The 24,580-nt window shown below is 39.3% G+C and overlaps 1 protein-coding gene across 1 annotated transcript in view; it reads left to right on the top strand.

The window, feature by feature from the left end:
- The window catches only part of ANKRD55 (ankyrin repeat domain 55), a 54,552-nt gene that overhangs the window by 27,696 nt on the left and 2,276 nt on the right, over positions 1 to 24,580 (top strand). The window contains 5 exon segments of the mRNA XM_039385876.1: positions 11,691 to 11,875; positions 13,537 to 13,704; positions 15,021 to 15,682; positions 21,119 to 21,155; positions 21,157 to 21,218. Of these exon segments, the coding sequence (XP_039241810.1) occupies positions 11,691 to 11,875; positions 13,537 to 13,704; positions 15,021 to 15,682; positions 21,119 to 21,155; positions 21,157 to 21,218 (1,114 nt within the window).

The following is a 24,580-nucleotide window of genomic DNA, read 5'->3' as shown; positions in this document are numbered from 1 at the left end:
AGAACAAAGGTCTCTGTAACCTTTGTTGACCTCATCGAGGCTTTCGATACTGTGAGCAGAAAAGGTCTATGGCAGATTTTGGAACGTTTAGGTTGTCCCCCCAAGTTCCTCAAAACGATCATCTCACTCCATGAGGATCAGCACGACCAAGTCAGATATGGCAACACACTTTCTGAACCCTTTCTAATAAAGAATGGTGTGAAACAAGGCTGCGTTCTCGCTCCTACCCTATTCACAGTCTTTATCAGCATGATGCTCCAAAGGGCCATGGCAGACCTTGAGGATCAGGACGGTATCTACATTCGTCATCGTACTGATGGAAGTCTATTCAACCTAAGGCGACTGAAGGCCCACACCAAGACCTTAAACCATCTTGTCCGGGAGCTGCTTTATGCCGATGATGCCACCCTTGTTGCCCACACAGAAGCAGCTCTGCTGCGTTTAACATCCTGCTTTGCAGATGCTGCTGAGCTCTTTGGGCTGGAAGTCAGTCTAAAGAAGACGGAAGTTCTCCATCAACCTGCACCTCAGGAAGTCCCCCATCATCCCCATATCACCATTGGCCAATCAGAACTCAGATCAGTCCAGCAGTTTAATTACCTCGGTAGCCTCATCTCCTCGGATGGTAAGATTGATGGAGAGATAGACAACAGGTTAGCAAAGGCATACAGAGCTTTCGGAAAGCTTCATAAAAGCCTTTGGCATAATAAACACCTGAAGAAAAGCACCAAGATCAGTGTTTACAGAGCCATAGTGTTGTCTACTCTCTTATATGGATCCAAATCATGAGTCATCTACTGCCACCACTTGCGATTCTTAGAACGCTTCCATCAACGCTGTCTCCGTTCAATCCTAAGCATCCAGTGGTCAGATTATGTGACCAATACATCTGTTCTAGAACAAGCAGCAGTCACAAGTATTGAGGCCATGTTGATGAGAACACAGGTGCGTTGGGCAGGACACGTCTCCAGGATGAAGGACCACCGCCTCCTTGCTTTATGGTGAACTTGCCACCGGCTGCCGCATGAGAGGAGCCGCGAAGAAAAGATACAAGGACTCCCTGAAACAACATCTCAGCCTTGGCCATATTGACCACCACAACTGGTCTACTCTGGCCTCCAGTCGGGAGACACGGAGACACTGTAGCAGTTCATTTGGATACATGTCCGGAATAAAGACAAGTGCCAAAAAATACTCAAGCACACAAAATATCTTTTATTAGAGTGAGAATAATAATAATAGTAATAAACTTAGCAAGAGGAATTAAAAACTAAAAAAAGGATACAAAATAACTACCTTATCGGGTGGCATTAAAACAAATACTACAAACAGCATTTAATACAGTATTAACTAGTGAAAAAGGGATACCAAAAAAGGATCTTAACACAATATTATGGATAACACGATATTGGTTAGTAAAGAGGGAAACTAAAGGAAAAATACTATAAACATAAAAGGGGAATTAAAGGAACACTAAAAGGATATTAAAAAGTTTGTTCTCTCAGTTGCTTCCTATCAATAAACTGTGCTTACCCACACAGACAGGCCAGGGCTGTCAGGATCTGCAGCAGCTGGTCGGTACCCGTGCTTAGCGGGCGTCCCCACGGAGCAACACAGTCTCGGTGGTAGGATGAGTATTGCTCGACTCAGCAGTTCCAACACCCCATTTTTATCAGTTCCACATTACACTACGTAGGGCCAGTACGCAGTATAAGGTGATGCCTGAATGGCAGCCAAACACCAACTAATCATTACCTAATGGCAACAGTCTGCGCATGCCCTACTTGTAGGGCAAGGGGCGAGCGACCCCTGCCCACATAATCTTCCTCCCATCATCATCTTTCTCACCCCTATGTATGACCTCTACCATTGTGTTTCAAGGGTAGATTTATCTATCTTGCAATATGTAGCAAAACCAAGGAAGAACTCAGCTCTGAAAATAGGGGATATCAAGCTGACTTGTTAAAAAGCACAATGGACCTTACAATTAGCTTGTGCCATAAGTTACATTGTACCATACTCTAGCTGGTTTCACATCCTAATATGATTCCGTTCTCACGCCTCTATGCTCCATTGATCATCTAATTCAAAAGTACCCCCCTTACAGACACACAGTCCATAACGCTGCTGCTTCTTTTGAGAAAGCATGCGGGATCACCCTTGAGGAGAAAAGGCAACGCAGAAAGAATCGTGCCTTGCAGAATACACCATCTAAGGAGTCTTTCTGCTGTGCCTTTTGCAACCGGACATGCCTGTCTCGTATTGGCCTTTTCAGCCACCAATGTGCTTGCAACAAACGTGGGTAGAGCCCTTCCCAAATCTTTGTTTGCAAAGCCTAGCCATGGTGATGACAATAGAAGACTCCAAGTGAAATAAATTCTGAGAGGCTTGGCTAGTATTTCAGGCAGTGATTTTTTGAGCAAACAGAAGGTAAGAAAGACAGGGACATATGATAGCCGTAGGTAGAGTCATGCCTCCATGACTGCCTTTGTCATTTGGTAGCTTTTTCCAACACCCACTAAGGCTGCTAAGAGGATAAATATTTAAAAAAACACTGTCCTCTATCTGTACCATAGGCAGCAGTGCTCTGAGGACCACAGGACAAAGTATCCTGTACAACAAAAATAACAACAGATTCTCTTTCCAAGAGTACCACAGAGTCAAGCCAAGCTGTGACTCTTTAAGTCTGCAACAGAACCTGTCTCAGTGGGTGTGTAAGATTGGAGCATTAGGAGGAGGAGAAGACAAATGAGCTTCTGTGAGCTGACTGAGTCTCACCAATATAACTACAGCGGTGTCAATAGGGTTGTTAATTTGTGTTGGTTTGCCATCAGAAAGACACCCTGGGAAGTACCTGGGCTGCATCTAGGGAACCTTTGGCACAGTTTCCATGGCAGGAGGAAAGATGAGATGGTATCATGAATTGTTTCTTTCCTCAGCACAGGGCGCAGTTGTCTCTGTTCTCTCAGGGTAGAGAAACCATAGGGTGCTCTGAACATTTGCACACTTCTCCACTGCTAATGCAGCCATCCAGCAGCCAGGGAATGACACCAGTCAAGGGAGAGCGAGCGTGTTTCCATTCCTTAGCTTTCTCTAGTCTGGAGTACAGAGGGGGAGATGCTGGAAGTCCTTGACACATGGGAGAAAGCTCCCATGCGTTCAAAACTCTTCAGCAACCCCAGCTGCCAGCTGAAGGACATTTCTCACTGCACTGTTAGCTGCAGACTATGCCTCTGCTTTTAAGTTTGGCATTCTCCATGTTTAAAACAGTGGACTGCATCTACAGCAAGATAGGGGCATGTTGTTCTGATACAGCCAAAATATCTGATCCCAACCTGACATATCCTCGTGGCTGATGCATTGTTTGTCTTGCTCTGATTCTAAGACAAAATTCTAAATTCATGTTACAATTAAGGTAATAACTGATACAGATAAGGTAATTACATGATACACTGCTTTGGTGTTCTGAAACATGAACATGAGGAAAATGGCACTTCAGTGAAATTAATCACATAAGAGAAAACAATTATTTTGGAGGAATAGTTCAGTTTTGCCAGTGTAGCTGTAACTAAACACACAGTTTCTGCCAGCATACCCTTTGGTCAAAGACCTAGACTTTTCAAGACCCAGCCAACAGATCCACATAATAAAAATGTGGAATGACTTTTGCTTTAGGTGAATACTGAATTTCAGAAACAAAAAAAAAAAAAAGGAAAAAAAATACTTTGAAAGGAAATATGTATTTACCAATGTCATAGCCTTAACTGGAGTTATAAAGTAAAAAGTCCACAGACAAGTTATTTGTTCAAATTTTGCTATGCGTTGCTCAAACAATATTTGAAATTGTTACTCTATTTCAGCCAAGGAGAAAAATATCTTCGTTTTGTATGGCTGATTTATTTTCCAATGGCTCTACTGGCATTACAGTCAATTTCATATTAAAATACTCTATGTGTGTCTGTCTGTGAAGGATAAGAGGAAAGATAAAAGGGCTTGGATTCTATAATAAAACTCAAACAGCACCCAATGATGCACATAGATGGTTTCCAGGAGGAAGCCAGAAGTACTTATGCAAATGTTAGTAATAAATTACCTGTAGTAATTTATTTTACTTTTTTATAAAAGTGAGTTACCTCCCAGAGTAATACAATGGGAATAGTACTTGTTTGTTGCTGCAGAAAGGAGTGAAATAATGGTTAAAATCTCAAGCCATTCAGGGTCAGAGCAGAGGACCTCAAAGAGAAAGTCAAGCTTCAAATTTGCGGGTGTGCAATTGAAAGAGGAAAGAATGTAGAACAGGAAAAACAGGCAGGCCTGAAGTGCAATGCTAATGATAAGAAACAACATCAAGAGCTGCTAGTGGGGAATTTCTATCCAGCAAAGCTGGCTATAGATACAGGAAGGCTTTAAACTGCACACTAATACAAGGTGACAGGAAATATGGGAGAACTAATACAACCTAACCACATAATCTGCAGAGGCATTTTCTTGGAAGAAAAATATTTTGGCCAGGTTTCCTGAAAACAGTTAAGTGGTCCATAGCTTGTCCCTCTTCCCTTCCCACCTCTACATTACTGGTAGCTGGCTTAGCAGACTCCTTTCACGTGACTCTCCTCTTTGGTATCAAATTACCTAGTTTACTAGAGTATTCTGAAAACGGGAAAAAATTCACCCTCCATACAGTGCAGTGAGCAAGGAAAACATTGTAATACTTACCACCGAAGACTTGATAGAATGAAATGCAATGTTATGGTAGAATATTACATAAGTGACAATAAACTTTCCAAGTAAAATTTTTCTTCTATATATCAGTTGGACAGAGAAAAGGCTGAAGTATAAGAACCACAACTGTAGTAACAATGATGATAAATAAATTGAGCAGGCATAGGTGAAAGAAGTGCCAAAACCAGAAAAGCGTCCTCCTTGTGGTACTTGAGGCAGTAGATACTTCCTGAGGTATTATTTTCTTATTTAGAAAGTAGTGAGAGATGCGACTGTCCAAAGTTTGACTTTTTATTAACCAACCTATAGAAAATGGAGTTATAAGCAAGTGTGAGGACTAAATACCCTGTTAGTGAATTTGCTGTTTGTCACTGTCTGGAAATGACACAAATCTCAGACAAAAGGTTGCATAAGGCACAAAGAGAGTTTTTCTTACAAAGGCTTGTAGTTCAAAGCTTTAGGATATTTCTTCTTCATAAAGTAAGTTTAATTGAGGTAAGCGATCTAAGGAAGAAAAGTTCACTAACCAGAATGAATAATGGGTGGAAGCAGATAAAGGTGTGAAATGGGACAGAAGTTTAACAAAACCTGAGGGGGGTGCCCCTGCAGAACTGTATAGAGATAGGTAGCAAAAAGGACTGATTATCTCTGAGAACATTGTTGAAAACAATTTGAAAGGTTTTGTAAGGTTACAAAAACATGCAATTTTCCTATGGTAAATTTACCACTGAACATCCTGGTCTAACAATAGTACTGTGGTAAATTTACCACTGGAACACCACATTTTTGGTGACCACAACTCAAAGCTATCAATCTAAGAATAAGGGCAGTGTAAGCATTTTAGGAGAATTTTGTGTGCAATTTAAAAGAGCCAAGATGAATGTAAAGATAAGAAGGCATTCCTAAGAAGAGAGAACTGGAAAGCTACAAAGCTGTTGGCCAGAGATTTTGTTCAGCAGAAGGTTCAAAAATTAGCAGATATCCTTTGTTTACTTAGAAAATGGAATTAACAGTTTGATTGAATTGTTAAAATGGGTCAGAAATTTCATAGCCATATTCAAAGCAATTATTGCTTCCTCAGATAAGATGCTATTAGATATAGCATGTTTGAATGTCAGTTTCTCAGTTTAATCCCATGCAGTACAACACAAAAATACTGAAAAAGTACCAGCAAGATAAAGTTCATCCCATGGTAGAGAAACCTTTTTAAGCATGTGGCAAGTAGAGTGATCATTAAAAGTCTAATTGTTTGTCCCTTTCTGGTTTGAACAGTACATGCGAGTTTAATCCCAATGAATGACATCAATAGCACAATTTTTATAAGCACAACCTGCTATAATGGAACCAGAATTCAGTCCAAAGATAGGTGTGCCAGAAGGGAAGAATAAGGAATAATGCAATCAAAATCAACCAGGGACTTCTGTCACACATCATATACTCTCTATCAGCCACATTCAGGACAGTTCAAATAATCTTTGGAGATGAACATCTCATAAAGAGTCCAACAAGGGATTTATCATATGAATGTTTTTATTTGTTCCATAACAAGGTGATGGAATACAGAAAACATACATAACCCACAGTTAGAACCAAATTACTGGGACACCAAGCACTTCATGGATCAGGATGAAACTCAAAATTATTTTGATAAATTTTAGGAATTACCTGAAATTAATAAAATAACACTGTATACAGAACTGTGAAAAATTAAAGCTGTTTGTACAAAATTAAGAGTAATAGATTAGTAGATTACAAAAGTGAGTAGGAGTCTAAGTTATAGTGTTGATATAAATTTAACATAATTCTGGAACATATTAACAGAAGTATGGTACATGTGGGCTACAGGAAGTAGCAATGTCATTTTCAGTGTCAAGAGAGGAGCCTCAGCTGGATAATTACATTGTTTGGAGTGCCATGATTGAAAAAAGCTGTAGACAAACTGGAAACAGGCCTGAAGTATGGACCAAGTACGATAAGTGGGTTGGAAATATTGACCTGCCCCGAGAGGTTGAAATGGTTTGTTTAGCCTAGAAAATGGAAGATTGGTGGGTGGCAGAACAGTGTGTAAATGTTTAAATTGCAGTAGGAATAGTGAGAATTGTCTTATGTGAATGCTAAGAGTTGTGCAAGAACACTGAGGGACTGAAACTGTAGGTATAGGATGTGAAATTTGGACTTATCAAGACAGTATAAAACCAGAGGAATAGCAGTGTCACAATAATATGAATACAGATATAGTAAGATGCTAATGTTAACCATTTTTCGTATCAAAACTGACTTAGAGATGGATGGTAATAGATAGATATTTATACTGGTAATGCCTTGTGTGTTGTAAACTTAACTTTCACCTTAAGTTCAAACCTAATAAGGGAGGTATTCTAAGGAAGAGACTCCAAGTTAACAATCTTCAAACAGCTACAGTGAGAGACAGATTCCAGGTAAATCTTCAAACTAGGCTCTAAGATCATTCCATAGTTCCCTCTCCCGAAGCGCTTTGGCAATATATTAAAAATAGCATCCTACAGTCCTCTGAAGAATCCTTAGGGTTCTCCTTCAAGAAAAACAAGGACTGGTTTGATGAAAACAATCAAGAGATCCAGGAATTGTTGGTAAAGAAGAGAACTGCCCACTAAGCACACCTTGCTCAGCTATCTTGTCATGTAGGAAAAGCAGCTTTTTGTCTTGCATGCAACAAGCTCCAAAAAAACTTCGAGACATCCAGAACAAGTGGTAGATCAATCTAGCAGAAAAGATTCAATTATGTGCAGATTTGGGTGATTACAGAGGATTCTATGAGGCTTTGAAAGCAGTGTATGGACCTACATACCAGGTTCAAAGCCCTTTTACTCAGTGCAGATGGTCAAACACTTCTGACAGATAAAATTTCCATTCTGAATTGATGGTCTGAACAGTTTCAGACTCTTTTCAGTACCAACCGTGTAGTTCAAGGCTCAGCAATTCAGTCCATCACACAACAACTGGTGAAGAATGAATTGGATATTGCCCCTACTATGGGAAAAACTCTTAAGGCCATACAGCAGGTGAAAATTGGCAAGGCAGCTGGGATTGATGGAATTCCACCTGAAATCTGGAAGCATGGGGGCCAAGCACTCCATACCAAATTTCACAAGTTTGTGGTGCACTGTTGGGAACTAGGTGAACTACTATCAAACCTTCATGATGCAGTCATCATCACTTTGTATAAGAAGAAAGGAGATAAATCAGACTGTTCAAATTACCGTGGTATTACTCTGCTCTCCATTGCAGGTAAAATCCTTGCAAGAATACTTTTGAACAGATTAATACCCACTATAGCAGAAGAACTTCTACCTGAAAGCCAATGTGGCTTCAGAGCCAACAGGAGTACCACAGACATGGTATTTGTTCTCAGACAACTGCAAGAGAAGTGTAGGGAACAGAACAAAGGTCTCTGTGTAACTTTTTTGATTTCGCCAAAGCTTTTGATACTCTGAGCAGAAGAGGTCTGTGGCAGATTTTGGAACTATTAGGATGTCCCTCCAAATTCCTCAAAATGATCATTTTGCTTCATGAGGATCAGCATGGCCAAGTCAGATATGGTGATGCACTTTCTGAGCCCTTTCTAATAACCAATGGTGTGAAACAAGGCTGTGTTCTTGCACCAACCCTATTCACAGTCTTTTTCAGCATGATGCTCCAAAGGGCCACAGCAGATCTTGATGAAGAAAACAGTATCTACATCCGATGCTGTATCAATGGAAGCCTATTCAACCTAAGGCGACTGAAGGCCCACACCAAGACCTTAAACCATCTTGTCCATGAGCTGCTTTATGCTGATGATGCCGCCCTTGTGGCCCACACAGAAGCAGCTCTGCAGCGTTTAACATCCTGCTTTGCAGATGCTGCTGAGCTCTTTGGGCTGGAAGTCAGTCTAAAGAAGACGGAAGTTCTCCATCAACCTGCACCTCAGGAAGTCCCCCATCATCCCCATATCACCATTGGCCAATCAGAACTCAGATCAGTCCAGCAGTTTAATTACCTCGGTAGCCTCATCTCCTCGGATGGTAAGATTGATGGAGAGATAGACAACAGGTTAGCAAAGGCATACAGAGCTTTCGGAAAGCTTCATAAAAGCCTTTGGCATAATAAACACCTGAAGAAAAGCACCAAGATCAGTGTTTACAGAGCCATAGTGTTGTCTACTCTCTTATATGGATCCAAATCATGAGTCATCTACTGCCACCACTTGCGATTCTTAGAACGCTTCCATCAACACTGTCTCCGTACAATCCTACACATCCACCGGACTGATTACGTGACTAATACGTCTGTTCTTGAACAGGCAGCAGTCACAAGTATTGAGGCCATGTTGATGAGAACACAGGTGCGTTGGGCAGGACACATCTCCAGGATGAAGGACCACCGCCTCCCTAAGCTCATGCTCTATGGCAAACTTGCCACCGGCTGCCTCAAGAGAGGAGCCGCGAAGAAAAGATACAAGGACTCCCTGAAACAACATCTCAGCCTTGGCCATATTGATCATCATCACTGGTCTACTCTGGCCTCCAATCGGGAGACACGGAGACACACTATACATGATGCTGCTGCTTCTTTTGAGAACACATGCAGAATCATTCTTGAGGAGAAAAGACAACCCAGAAAGAACCGTGTCTTGCCAATACCGCCTAAGGAGACTTTCCGCTGTGCCTTTTGCAACCCGATGTGTCTATCTTGCATTGGCCTTTTTAGCCACCAGCGCGCTTGTAGCAAGCGTGGATAGAATCCTTCTCAAATCTTCACTCGTGAAGCCTAGCCATGATGATAATTCTAGTAATACTAGAAGTATGTAATGCACTTCTAAACTCAGTTAGTCCTGACTGTGATTAGAGATTTCTCTGATGCTAATGACCAAAAACTATAACTGGGAATTACACTACCATGGAGGATATTGGTATTTGGCATAGGGACTGGAGAATAAAAAACAACTATTATTCATAGGATGTCACTGTTCCTGAACACAAAGATCAGGCAGCTATAAATTAACAACAATTTTAACATGGTTAATGAGGACATTATAAAATGCCTGGTTGTAGAAAATAAGCTTGACATGATCAAGAGTAGATTCTTAATTAAACATCTGAGTAAACAAAGTACATACAAAACAAAAATCCTGTTTTTAGAGGGACATGTTTTGGTAAATTAAAGGAAATTCTCAGCTGGACTGTGTAGCTGTGAGATCAGAATGTTCCAGGGACCTGGAATGTATCCCCTCAATGGTGCAAATTTTAGCAGGAAGATGCATACCGAGAGTGGAGAAGAAAAGTGTATAGAAGAGGCTTGAGATAATGGATGTCTATCCATCTTTAAAAGATATGTTTGGAATAAACAGCTATCTTACAAAATAAGATAAAAAAGTACACGTGTTTTATCTTAAAATCAATAAGTCAGGAGTTTGATTAAATGTTGAATAGAGACTGGAAGGAAATTACTTTCAGAGATAAAACTTGAAATCATTCTTGCTTAATATTTTCATAATAACTTGGCACAAAATACAGGCGAAATCTACAAATAATAAAAAACTGGAAGACATTAATAGAATGGGGATATCATACAGGGGAAGCTTTAAGTCTTGAATAATACAAACAGGACAAAATTTAATAGGATAAACTGTGTAAGTCATGCATTTGGGTGCTAGTAACAGAAGGTCCTCTCCAAAACTAGAAACTTTAGGGTAAGAAACAACTATGGAAGACAAGTACTGAGGTGAAAAGGGTTATTCCAAAATGACTAGGAGCTTCTAATGGGACACATCTGTGAATGAGGCAAATGGTGTTCTATGACATACCAAAAGAGCTATTTTAACACAAATACCTCCAACACAAATAGGGAAGAGCTATTGTCACTGTACAAAGATCTGGAAAAAATGTCTGTGTATGACTAGGTACAATTTTAGTCACCCCTCTTCAAGGAAACACAACTAAAACAAAAGGAGAAGGGTTAATAGGTTGATGAGAGAAATAGAAAGCACATTTTTCAAAGCAAACTTAAAAGACCTTGATTGATTAGAGCAGCAAAAGAAGAACTCAGAAGAGATATGATGATTGCTTATAAATACATCTGAAGAACAAATACCAGTTAATGGAAAGAAGTATTTAATCTAAATAATAATTCTGGAACAGAAAAAAAGGGATATAATCAGCCATGAGTATGAATAGAAATTAGAGGTATTAATCAGTAGAACAAAGAAGTTCTTGAACTACATTCCTTTGGGAGTAATGGGGACAAAAAAACCTAATTGCTTTTAATGGACCCAGGAATTTTATGAAAGGGATGATGTAACATAGTTACAAGTGACTGCAGGGATTGAATTTGATGATAGACCTTTCCAACCCTATGTTTCTGTTGTTATAAAAAAGTCATGATTTTTTTTCTCTATTTCCACCAAGTTGGGATAAAAAGTATTCAATTTCATTTGCAAGTTAGAGAACAATGTCAACTTTCTATTAAGATGCTGAAGCAAATTAGCCAAGAAAGTTTTCAAGAACCGCTTGAGCAAATATTTGACATGGCTTTTCTAGGTGTACTGGAACAGACTTACAGTTGTGGGTTGGTCTCTTCAGCCCTAAATTTCTTTCTAGCCCTAAATTTCTACAAGAAAATACAAGCTTGTGTCTTTCTGGAGTCTGGCTTAGCAAAACAGCAAAATCCCAAGTAATTTCTGTTGAGTAACTTACACTCTGCAACTTTTGGAGATATTTGCAGTGGTACATTATTTATTATTTTTCCAGTGTTCAGAGTGTTCTAGGAAATTCATAAAGCAAACACAATTCCCAGCAGGAGATTGGAAGCTTTTGGCTTCATACCTGGGGAGTCTGGTATACACACAAAAAAAAAAAAACATTGTTGTATTTAGCATTCTCTAGAAGAGAAAATACAGCTTGGTGTGAACTCCATTGTAAAATGCTTTTCTTCTCTGAACTGTCTTCCAGAGTGGCAACAGGATTCTGTGTTCCATCATTCTGGACCACTACCAGGGACCCTCAGTAATAAACTATGACGATGAGAATGGCAAAACATGTATGCACATTGCTGCTGCTGCAGGCTACAGTGATATTATCAGTGAGCTGGCCAAAGTCCCAAAGCGCAACCTGCAGGCCCTGGATGTGGATGACAGGTAACCATGGAAATTCTGAAATTGAAATTGCTTCTTCCATTCTATTAACCTGAGACCAGCTTTGTTTATTATATAATCATGTTCCTGTTTCACAGGCCATGGCCTAGTTAATGAACTGCACTCCACAGAGAACTGCTTGCTCAGAAACACTGCAAACCAGCCCAGCTCATCTGTATCATACCTAGTATAATAACTGACTAGTAGGAATGCTATTAAGCTCTGTATTTCTGGTAGGAAAAGATAAGATTATTTGCGAAAGAACTTTGTCACCACTTGACTTCTTTCAATCGAAAGTGAACATTCTTTTCAAAACAATAGAACAGGATCCTACAACTTGAAGCCGGGATCCTGCTGCTATTTGTATTTAAGAAATGGCAGTGTTCCTTTGTTGCATTTACAATAATAACACAGTATTCCTATGGGACCAGGGGATCTTCACTTTCCATTCTGACAAGGCATTTGATTCCTTTGGGGTTGAAATCTCTGTGTCATAAGTACAGAAGAGTCATCTTTCCTCTTTTTCACCCACACCTACCTCCCTTGGAACTTTACTCATAAATTTAGTTAATGCAAACAGAACCAACTGGCTGTTCACATTGATTAGCCTGCTCACTGAAGCCAAGGTTTTCTTGGCTTAGGCCTTCAAGTACTTAAAATAATATCATTCTTCATGGAAAAGTACAGTAAAACAGAACAGAAATAAAACAGGGTTCTGGAGAAATTTCTAAACACCAGTAAAATGTAGTTGAGAAGGCTATGTTTCTATGGAAAGAAGGGCAAAGGGAGGAGATTAATAACACTTCAGGGTTCATTAAGACACAACCACCTGTTACTAGTTCTCAGATATTTCCACAAAACATATTATACTTGAAGAGGGGAAAAGATAAGCTGTTCACTACAAACATACATAACAGATTTCCATTCTGTTGCGTTTCTAACTGCACCCATCTGAAATTGTTGGGATTACAAAGAAACAGACAAAGAAATGTCAATTTTATTTTTTATTCTTAAACTATTTTCTTGTCGTGTTTTTTATGCTTTCCGTTTTTTCACAAGACCAGAATATTATAATTTGGAAACTGGACTAAAGTTTCCAAATACAAGATGTAAATTTTCTGCCAAGCAGAACATCAGTTTAATTCTCCTACACAGGTTCAAAACAATTGTATGTGCTTTGGTCTGTGTCCATCATAGAACACAGAAATTGGCAAAGTGGCAGTGGCATTCTGGAAGACGTGTTCAGTCCTTCTCATCAGTCTAGGAGAGGATTCTTCTCTTATTACCTTGATGGAGAACCCTGTGCCAACCAAAGCTAATTGTGTTTGGTCTAAAGATGAGAAGAGTTTGTCCCTATGCAGTGGACACTACAAAGTTTTTTTCAAATTCTTCTCTGAAAACTTTAGGCACTCTTCCTACTCTGCAATTCCAGCAGTGGAGGAGACGCTATTACACAGCATGTATAGCATAGCCCCATACCTACTTTATCTAAAGCTGAATAAATGCAGCTACACCAATGTGAAATAAGTTGCTGGAGAATTCCTTAAAATATATGTCATAAATCTGGACAAGGAGCATATCCTATGCACACCTCATTATGCCATTAAGAGTTTTAGTAGTAAATCTATTCAGCTATTTTAATGATACTCCGCTTTTTTCTGTAGGACTCCTTTGCACTGGGCTGCAGCAGCAGGGAAAGCTGACTGTGTGCAGACACTGCTAGAACTGGGGATAGACAGCAGTCCTCGAGATATCAATGAAAACACTCCTCTGACATATGCAATGTACCGTGGGCACACAGCATGCATCAAGCTGCTGTCTCAGGAGGGCAAGTGAAATTCACACCTTGCTCACATGTTGCCACTGACTAAAAAACAAATGTATTGCTTTTTGTATGCTAGTGAAGACTTTGAGCCCTGTGTGATGTCTTCTTGATTCCCATTCAATACTCAGTTCAAGCTTTCCACCAATGTAGCAACATCAGAATTAGTCATCTGCTCATTACTCATTACTGAGGTTACAGTACTAGCCTGCCAACCAGCAGAGGGTTCTGAAGTAGTGAATGTAGCTCTGGCCCAGTCATCTTCATGCAGAAAATTTGTCTTACAGAATAGTTTCAGCCCTCAGATATATATCTTCCACTTTTTTGAAATCTCTGTGCACTAGCTGTGCGTTTGCATAATAAGACAGACAGATAGACTGAACACAAAGGCAGCTTTGCCAGATAGATAATAAAATAAATCTCAATTTTTCATCCTCAAGTTAAGGGTTTGAAGTTATTTTCATAGCCTTCTTTAGTTCTCTACCTTGATTGTCTCTTCTGAGTTCTTCTTTGTTAAAAAGTATAACAAAAGAGTTATTGCTTATGATCTTCCTCTCTCTTTGTATTTCTCATGTTTCAGCAGCTGTTATGTAATTAACTTCCATTCTTCAACTTTGCTAAATGAGGATGCACTTATATTTATCATCACATTTCTTTGTGCTTTCCCATCCTTTCCAGTCAGTAGTTAGTATTATTTCCTATACTACAGCTTGTGAGACATAGGTATTATTACCTCTCCTCCTTCTCCTGCACTCTGTCTGTTAGAGGACATTCCTCTCAAAACCATTACAGCAGTACCACTATAGGTAATTACCTTCATCGGTCTGAAACTGTGCTGGACTCCTTAAATACAGGCAAGGCAAGGGAAAAGGGCAAAGGGGGAAAGGAAAGGAGAAAAGGAGGGAAGTCACGGTGAACTAGTGCCTTTGTTACAATGTTAGCAATGACTGTACTGTTGTAAATACCATTTTCCAAATCGATCATAATACAAAGACCACTTGTTTTGAACCCAGCATCTTCCTGTTGTCATTGGATCTTTGCAGCTGATACATGCTGAAGCCAGAAAAGTTTGTTTGTTTTTCCCAGATAGTTGCATTGGGTTACATTAAGATGACTCTAAGGCAATCAACGATAAGAAAGGAGGAAATAACACAGTGACATTTTCAGTCTTTGTTAATTACAAATTTGGAGTCTGAGTTTTCTGCACCCTTGAACCACCCCTGCAAATGTATCTGAACAGTATATCACACATTTCATGGTCTAACACAGTTAGTATTTTTAAATTGTTTGGTAATACTGCCATCACATTTTGATTTGTACTTCCAGTAGATCCGAGTCAGTTCATCAGTTTCCCTCTCTGGACAACAGAGGTATAAAGAAAGAAGGACGATTCAGTATGCTGAACCACATCTTCTCTTGCAAAAAGAAGAAAGAAGATCAGAAAACCAGTCAGAAGGAGAGAAGCAGAGAACATCCTAAAGAAGAGACCTCAGAAGTAGATGATATCATCACCTGTTTTGATTGCATTATGAAAACAAGTTGCAAAGACATTCCAAATCATTGTATGACCACCCATGACTTTAAAAGAAGGAGCACAGACACAAAGTATCTCATACCAGAAAAGAAACAATCAGCATGTCAGGGACTTCTGCCCATCAGCATGCAGAGCCTCCCCCCAATCACTGCAGGTAATTCCTTCCTAACTGCTTCCCAGAACACAGTGTCAAGCTTCTCTTTTAGCACCAGTACCCACCATTTTCCACAAAAGTCTCAAAAGAGTAGGAGTGAACACAACTTGCTGGACTACAGAAGCAGCTGCCAGGCTTTGCTGGATGATCCCTGGAATGCAGACTCTAACCAGCTACTCTCCTACAAAGTCTGTACTAGGACTTCTTCAGACAAACTGATAAATTACCTTAACTCTGATAGATCTCACCATGTGCTTTTGTGCCCTCCCTGCCTTCCCTCACTTCCTAGTTCTCCATCAGGTAATCTTTTTATCTTCTCTTTATCACAAATCTTATTATATAGACTGATGTGGCAAGCTGAGTCAGAAAAAAATAGGGACCCATAACATTTCTATTTCTTTAATATTTTTTCAGTATCTTCTCCCAGTATGGAGTAGTCATTACAGATAGCATATAGATGGGACATCAGTTGAAAGCTGAAGGTGTGGGAAATAAGAGACTTGAGTAAGACTGTAGAGCAAGCAAAAATGCAGGTATTTAGGAAGCACATAAGGTACTTGAGCAATAAGTGCCTCTCAATAATATACATGCTTTGTGAATTGCACGCTAACACCTACTACCACACCTTCTGCTTTGTGTCTACATCTGCTCCTGGAAGTAGATGTGCAAGGGAACAGTACTGCACTCAAATCTGCAACTGGGCCGAGAGCTGCGTCTGGATCCAATCACATCCACTGCCATGCTGGACAGCTCTACACCATGCCACTTTCCCTATATATGAGTATTCTGACTCCAGGCTGCAGTAGCACCCCTTTTCACTCCTCTCACTCTTAATGCCAGCTCTTTGGTCTAACATGCTGCTCTTATGGTTTCTCCAAAGCTGAATTCAGGTTGCTAAATTTACAGAAGTGGAGTAAATGCTTTTATGCAGTGGTCTGGAAATTGTAATGCAACAGTAATGAAGCAGAGCCTGAGAATTCTAAGGTGAATTTGAAACCAGGGTTTGGCTGGATTTGGGATCTGTTATTTTGTTTGACTCACATCCATGTTTAAATGAATCTGGCTGACTGGCTTGCGTGCAGGAGTTTATTTCAACTTATTAATGTCTCCAACTTCATCTCCTTTGGGATTAGTCCTATGCCAAAATTAAACACATCTAGCATGCCTTCCAACTTTTGCAATATCCAACTGAAAATGAAGCCAGCAACCCCAAACTTACCAGTACACCATTAAAAGGAGTAAACATTATACAATAAATTAATCTATGCTCACCCCAAGAGACACGAGCCATTACCCTCCAGTGAAGAGAGGAGTGAGCAGAAACCCTGTCTGAGAAGAACCCCCAATTTTCTGCATGATAGTGCAAACTGTACTGACATCTAAGTGAACTATAAAAAAGCCGATCTTTGTGCACATGTCTGACGAGAGTAGAGACAGTAACTTCAGAATGACAGGCTGAAATAAAGGCTGAAGATAGCTTTTCCGGGTAAAAAGGACCTATTCAAAAAGTTTCACTTCCCAAACATCAGGCCATATTCCTGAAAGCTTAATAGAACTGCTCTATAGGTGTCACTACTTTTTTACAATGCACTCCTCCCCTATTCACTCAACCATATGAACCCTACTCTCCACACGCCTACCAAGGATTGCTTCTGCACGACTCATTCTACACTGAATTCTGCAAGGTTCAGCTCACATGTGGAACACGAGAGTACCTGCAGGGCTTCTTTACAGCCTCAGTATAACAGGGCACAGTGAGGCTAATATATTTGAGATATTGGAGTTGACAGCAGTAGGAGGAATGAACTCAAACTGGATAAACCAAACTGGAGGACAACTATTTCTGGGAAATGTTTTGGAATTTGCTAGACTATTAAAACATTTGATGTATTATCAAATGTAGTATACTACAGTCTTAAGAAAATTTTTAAATCCTTGTTTGCTCTGGACAGAAGGATAGGTGGTTTTCCTAGAAAAGATGTTTCTATGAACATCCTATGATAAAAAGCTGCAATCAGCTGAATCAGGACAGGCTGCATCCACTCAGTGCTCCATGATCTGCACAGTAACTCGGTATAGAACCAGAAGTCTACATGTATGAATAAGGGCAAAATCGTATCAATTATTTGAATTCTTCTAATTGTCGCAATGAGAGCCACCTTTGCATGTCTAAAGGAAAAGTAATTAATTTTATTTCTAAAATTTTATTATCTCCCTCGGAGAATAAAAAGACTAAGTCTGCTTTAAGCCCAGTTCTCTTTGTACCAGCTCCCTTTAGCAAAATTTTCCAACAATAAAAAAGATTCCTGTAGCTGACAAGAAGGACTTCCTCTGAAACATATGAATTAAAAGCCTGTAAAGAGGCAGACAGTGTCTGTCAGGAATACATTGCACAACATAGATATTGTCTAATATTTCTTCATGATAAAAAGTTCTGCTTATCCCTCTTCATGCCTATGTGTGTGGTTTAAATCTGTCTGCCCCTGTAATTAAAGCCACTTGACTTGCCGTGAATTAGAACTGCATTTACTGTATGAGCTCCAGGGCTTCCAGGTCTCCAGTGCACCGTGCCTGCAGGACTTAGAGGGATCAGAAGCAAAGAAAGCCTGGCTCCAGTCCAGCCAGCAGTGCTGTGCAGGCAGCTTTCTCTGAGGAAAAGTATCTTTTGTTGGGTTTTGTTGGAGTTTTTCAGTTGGTTTGTTTTGGGGTTTTTTTCTGCAGAAGACTTAGCTGAGTGGAAAAAACAACATCTGAGTTTTGAAGGCATTGAAGTGTTAATACTTCATTTCTCAATTCATGACTGTGGGGGTTACATATAATTTCCTAATCACTAAATACCAGGATTGGTATTTGCCAGGATTATGGGTATGCCAGGATTATGGGTATCAATAATCTAGAGGAACTCAATTTGAAAATTATTTTCTCTGTTGACACACAGTGTTGATTGTCTTGCATGACCATGTCTATTATTAAAGTCAAAGCTAGTTTTTGTGCTCACTGCTACAAAGGGAGCTGGCACATACATGTGCCAAACCTTTTAGAGGTTTTTTGTTCTATTTTCTGTGCTCCTGGGAATGAAAGATGAGTCAATTTACTAGCTGAGCATTAGCACTTACACAAAGGGGAGAGGTTGCTATGGGTAGCAGTGAGAATTACCTTACTATTATGCTATTGGTTTCTCTCAGAATTACTGCTTTGTCTTGCCCTCCACTGAGAAGAGCAAAGATAGACTATACCAAAAACTACTGTCAATACTGCAAGAGTGTTTTCCAGCTGCAGTACTGAGCTGGCATCAGCAATCCAAAGCATTTTGTATTTAGGAGCTTTGCAATTCTCTCTTTTTGCAAAACGTACTGCCAGCTACATCCCACAGGGAAAAATGGTGTAACTAGAGAAATTCCAAGTGACATGTGAAAAAGGAAGCCTGTCTCAAATATAAAGCAGCTCTGAGACCATATCACCCACTCATCTTTTACATTACTAAACTTCCAGGTCTAAGATGATGCTTTATTACAGATTTTATTACAGCAGCCCAGTACCTTCTATTTGCTGCAATAGGTAATGTGAAAAGCAGGCTATTATTAAGTTTATATTGGTATAAGCAGGATGGTGTAGTCCAACAGGAAGTATTTCTTGGCCAAGAAAGAGTAGAGCACAGCCGATCAGTGTGGCTGTTGCTTTCTCAAACTGAAGAACCAATTTAATGTGGGACATTCATCATAATATTAACAATTTTTACCTAAAGCACAGCACAACGTGGTTCAAAAAGAACAACTGTAAAAAAATGTCAGCAAACAAAACCAAATGCAGTCCTGCATTTTATAATAATAAAATTGCTTCCTTTCCATTTCATTCAAAAATAAATGCCATCGTAAGTGTGCTCTTGGGGACAGCAAAGATGATGTCTCAAAGAAAGGAAAACTATTTTTTCACATGTTATGTGGAGCAAACAGAAAGGAAGAGCAGAATACTTCCACTTGATGCCAGAATTTTTAAAAAAAGTATGCTTTTCCAAGCATTCACAGAGCCTTGCAAACATGATTATGCTTTGTACTGTTGTTTTGCTACCAGATATCCCCATTTACGAAATAAACATATCTCTTGATAGCAACAGCAACCTCCCATCATGCAAGCCATAATGGTACATACAGAATAATCCATTAGTTCTCAGCATAAGCATCACTTAAACCAATATAACTCAAATTGCACTAATGAGAGCAACAGACGATTCTCTGCTATATTGAAATTGATATATTTATTTCTTTGTGCAAAGTGAATGCAATGTCTGTAGAAGAAATTTACCAACTAGACACTGAAGTGTTAAAGACTAAATAAAGAGCAAAACACAGGAAAAGGAAACCAAAGTCTGTTTCTATTAGGCACAGCTCCCTTATACGAGATTCTTCATGCTTTAGCTCAATACACATCATCTTTACTCACAAGATCCAGCAGACTGACCCAATGTCTATAACTGTTGTGGTTTTTGGACCAGAATCTTCTTCCATGCTGAGCTGAAGGCTGCACTATAACGTGGTGGTTTGTCTGATAAACACCACTTTAGCTCCTTTCACACAGGATCCATTTAGTGTGGTAGTAAAATAATAAGGTAATTACAGCAGTCTTGACAACTACTTCAGTGCAGCTCTAGTAAACAGCTATACAACTATTTTTCTGTAGCTTTATCTTGCACGGCTCAGCAATACATAGGTGTTTTCAAGTACCAACTACAGAGCCTCAGAGGAAATGAATATCATTCTGCCTCTTCCTGTTGCTTAGGATATCCTGCTACATTCATCCTGTGTCTCCCCTTGTCCCTGTGTGCTGACAGAGCACATACTTACTCTGCAGTGAACTATGTTGCAGTGTCCTGATGGATGAGCAGCTGTTTGGTAGGACAACTCATAAAAAAGCTCATTGCAAATCTGGTGATAACAAGAAAAATAATTTGAGGGACTCAAACATCACAGAATAAGATCAGCTCAGGAAAAGGATCTGGGAAAAATGCTGATTTGGTGCTGGAGTTTCTACTTTTTCAATATTAGTCATGTCATTTATTTAATGAAATGCATTACATCTTCTAACATACTGTCTATTTTAATAGTATTAGACCAAAGTTAACCTTTATCTTAACCAGTGACATGCCACAATTAGCCAATCAACCTTTCATTTTTCAGTATCCATTCTTCTTTGTAAAAATGAAATTGCCATAAACATAGTTTGATAAGGATCAGTATCAGTTTATATCAATTCTCATACATTTTCATCTGCAGCAAAACACTCTCAAAGCTCATCTTTACTGCTTCAGCCAGCCTCGTTTTCCAACCAGCAGTTGAACTCCATTTGTGTTCTACTACTTAGAAAGGATGAGACCCTACTAGAGTATTTTGCAAACTAAAGCTTCAATTCTGAAATCAAATCCATCTAGTTGAATAATTCTATGAATTTAGTGTCCAAATATTCTTATGCAGAGCTAGCTACTGGACTGTGCCTGTTTTAAGACCTAATACTAAATTATATGAGAGGAAAGAAGTGATAAGGGCATATGTGAAGGTTATATTAAATCAATCACTCCTTTTAATTAATATAAAGTAAACTAAGCAATGGCTTTTCTTCTCAGTCAGTGGTTTCTTGTTATTACACCCTTCTGAGAATTACTAAGTAAGTTTTCTTTTTTTTTCCTAGAAATCCAAAATTTACAGTGCACAGTGTATTATTTAAATTATTTTTCTTTCACAGGTAAACATTTACAACAGATGTCCATAGACCAACACAAAAAAAAATCTTATTTGTGTATGTAACAGCTGAGCTCCCATACCCAACCACTGTGCTCACAAAAGTAAGTACAGACAAGTATCAGTTACCATATCACACTGGGTGCCTTCATCACTGGCATCTGAAGGCTTGAGAAAAGTTTCATGTTCCTTTTTCAAAGCATCATAGATTGGCTGAGGTTGGAAGACACCTCTGGAGACTGTCTAAACCCCTCTGCCCACAGAGAAATCTCCTACAGCAGGATCAATCCAGTTATGTTTCAAATATGTCTGTGAATGGAGACTCAGACAACACAATTCCTCTGGGCCAACTGTTCCGGTGTTTGACCACCTTCAGAGTAAAAAGGTTTCTTCTTACTTATTTCTGGCCATTGACTCTTTTCCCTGTGTAAGACACCGGTGAGAGGAATCTGTCTCCTTCTCCATTACTCTCCCCAATCAAATATCTATACATATTGATAAGATCCCCTGAGCTGCCTTCTTTTCTCAAGCCTGAACAGTCTCAGCTCTTTCGGTCTCCCCTTTGAGGCTGGACACTCCAATCCTTTAATCATCTCCGTTGCCCTTCACTGGACTTGCTTCAGTATGTCCATGTCACTCTTATACTGAGGCCTCAGAACTGGACTCACTACTCCAGATGTCTCACCCAAGCTGAGTAGAGGGGAAGAATCCCCTCCCACAATTTGCTGGTAACGCTTTTCCTGATGCAGCCCCAGATGCTGTTGGCTCTTGTAGCCTCAAGAGCACATTGCTGGCTCACACTCACCTTGTTGAAATACAGTCCCAAAGAGCAGGAAAGCTTCACCCCACTCCCACAGCCCTGGCAGAGTGTCAAGACTTAGTGATTGTTCCAGGCTGGATCAAGTCAGCAGCTGGGGTGTTCTTCATATACAAACATTAGCCCTACCCCCAGCAGTGTCCTGCCCTCTCATTTTTCTGTTCCACACAGGACAAATCTCTCAGTGTATACTGGATGGGGATTTGCAGTTTATTGTTTGTCATCCTGCAGATCAGCCAGGCCCTAAACCACTCACATTTCAGAGCTAAATTTAGGACTCTTTTATAATCTGAGTTTCAGAAGCAATTCTGAAGTTATAACAATAGTACTAAAAATGAAACAGCAGAGGTAGCCTTATAGGGAACATCAGATTGAGCAGGGATATACAGAATCCTGCACTGCTGCTTTCTGCAAATAAGAGAGAAAAAAGAAAAGTATGTGAATTACTGAGGGAGTATTCTCTGTCTGCTGTGAGGAAAGAAGATAATCTAAGTGCTTTTAAAATCCCAGCTCCAAGTGTTCAATTTTTTAAGCTTTCTACTAACATTCTCTGTGTCTTCTAGTTATAACATAGTTGTAAAAGAATATTTCAAAATCATTGTTATTCTTGCAGTAGTTCATATAAATAGTCAAGAATTTAGTTCTAGCCTCATGCCAAAAAATGTCTTTTACAAATAAGATAAAACTACCACAACTAATAATAATTAACTAGCAGAACACATTCTTCCAGGTGCCATTACTGCCTGAATATTAGTTCAAGCCAGTAACAGAAAAGCAAAATTATTTGCAAAATAAATTACATTTTTTCTTTCTTAACACAAATGACACATTTGCTCCTGGAGCTTTCCAAATAGCTGTTCCAGAGCCAAGATTTCAGTCATCCTCCATCCAGCCCTAAAAATATTGCCATTCTGGACACAGCTTTTATCCTGGCAAAGTGCTCCAGCAACAAAGATGAATGTCATCATTTGTGTTTCTCTAATATTTTTATTACATAAGATATGTGTTAAAAACATGCAAGGAAAAAAATAAAAATTAAAAAAAAAAAAAAAAAAAAAAAAAAAAAAAAAAAAAAAAAAAAAAAAAAAAAAAAAAAAAAAAAAAAAAAAAAAAAAGAAACCAAAAAGCTAGAACAATAAAATAAGAATAAACTAGAAAGAGAACTGAAACTACTCAGAGATTAACAGAAAGAAGAAACATGTCCCCAGAAAAAGGAAGGGCAATGAAAAAAAAGAAGAAATACTTAAATCTTTAAGCAAAAACATTCAAAAACACACATTAGAAAATGGAAAATGAAATAGTAACTTAGGAAAAGAGTACTTGAATGACTTTATACCACAGTTTATAAATTCTCACGCTCAAGATATTCCCAAGGTCAAAGAGGTTCCTCACATGGCTTCTTGAGTAGCCTCAGCATGTGTGTTTCACCCCCAGCACACTCCTTCTATTTCATCATGCAACACTCCCAACAAGCCCCGGAAAACAGGCTTATAACTATTACACACCCCTCACAGAATGCCAGAAGAATTTTCCAATAAAAAAGAGAACTCTTGGCTGCTCTCACTTCTTCATATGGCTTAGAAGGTCTGACACCTCATTGTTTCTGGAGAAAGTGACCTTAGTACTTGTTGAACAAAAAACCAACAACAACAAAAAACACAAACAAACAAAAAAACTATTAAAAAAATCTGTTTCTACAGGTCATTTAACAATATTTTCGGGGGATTGGTGGTTAGTTTTGCTGTTAATGGTCATGATTTGAAGTTTCTTCTTTTCCAAGTTAATTGCAAACCATTTCACAAAGTACCCACATCTCTGCAGAAGGCCACCATTGTCCACTGTTTGCAAAGGAAGGGAGCCTAAGAGCCATTCCTTCTGCTGGACAATATACTCCTTGGGCAATGCCTCTCCGATAGCCTTATTTTTACCTCTGCAGTTTGTAATAGTAGCCTCTCAAATGTCACTAGTGAGTGGAAAAGGCTCCCTGAATTAGTAGCTCGTATTGTACCACTAGGTCTTCAGCGAGTGACTGTGCCCTTTGCATGTGAATAATTACTGGTGCTTTTGCTGTATGTAGCTCCTGGATGTATGACAACCCACCTTAAGGGCTTAAGGGCTCTGCCTCTCACAGATCCCATTCAGGGTCCAGGCTCATGGGTTTCAATACACATGCTAATACTAGTCATTATATGTATTGTTTCAAAGTCATCCATGTACCAGTCCTGAATCCTAAATCAAATATTCTAGACTGAGCACAGTATGTGCGACTAGGTGGAAAGCACTGATGTTTGTCATGGCTTTATCACTGGGTTTATCATGGCTACCTGGTCATGGGCGTGAGGTTAAGCTACAGTGCTTTTACCCTACTTAAGCCCTTCATTAAGGGCTTATCTAGTACATGAAGTGTTCTGGATATTTTTCACACAGTTGAGAACTTCGAATACATTAACATGTGACTATGTTCCAAAAAGGGAAACAAATGAGCCTCACAACATGCATCTGGTTTACTCACCAAAATTTCAGTGAATACAAAGCACTCTGCCATGTGCCAGAAAACAAATGGGCTTGTGTATTGTATTTAGCCCCCTCTGTTTCACACAAATTGAATACCAACTAAAGCAAAGTATTAATGATTTGGCTTGGGTTTTT

Source organism: Pipra filicauda, unplaced genomic scaffold (genome assembly GCF_003945595.2).
Source record: "Pipra filicauda isolate LSUMZ 115617 unplaced genomic scaffold, ASM394559v2 scaffold447_size767260_pilon, whole genome shotgun sequence".
In the NCBI taxonomy this organism is placed as follows: Eukaryota; Metazoa; Chordata; class Aves; order Passeriformes; family Pipridae; genus Pipra; species Pipra filicauda.
The sequence above is the reverse complement of the archived record's forward strand: the minus strand, read 5'-3'. Positions and strand labels throughout refer to the sequence as shown.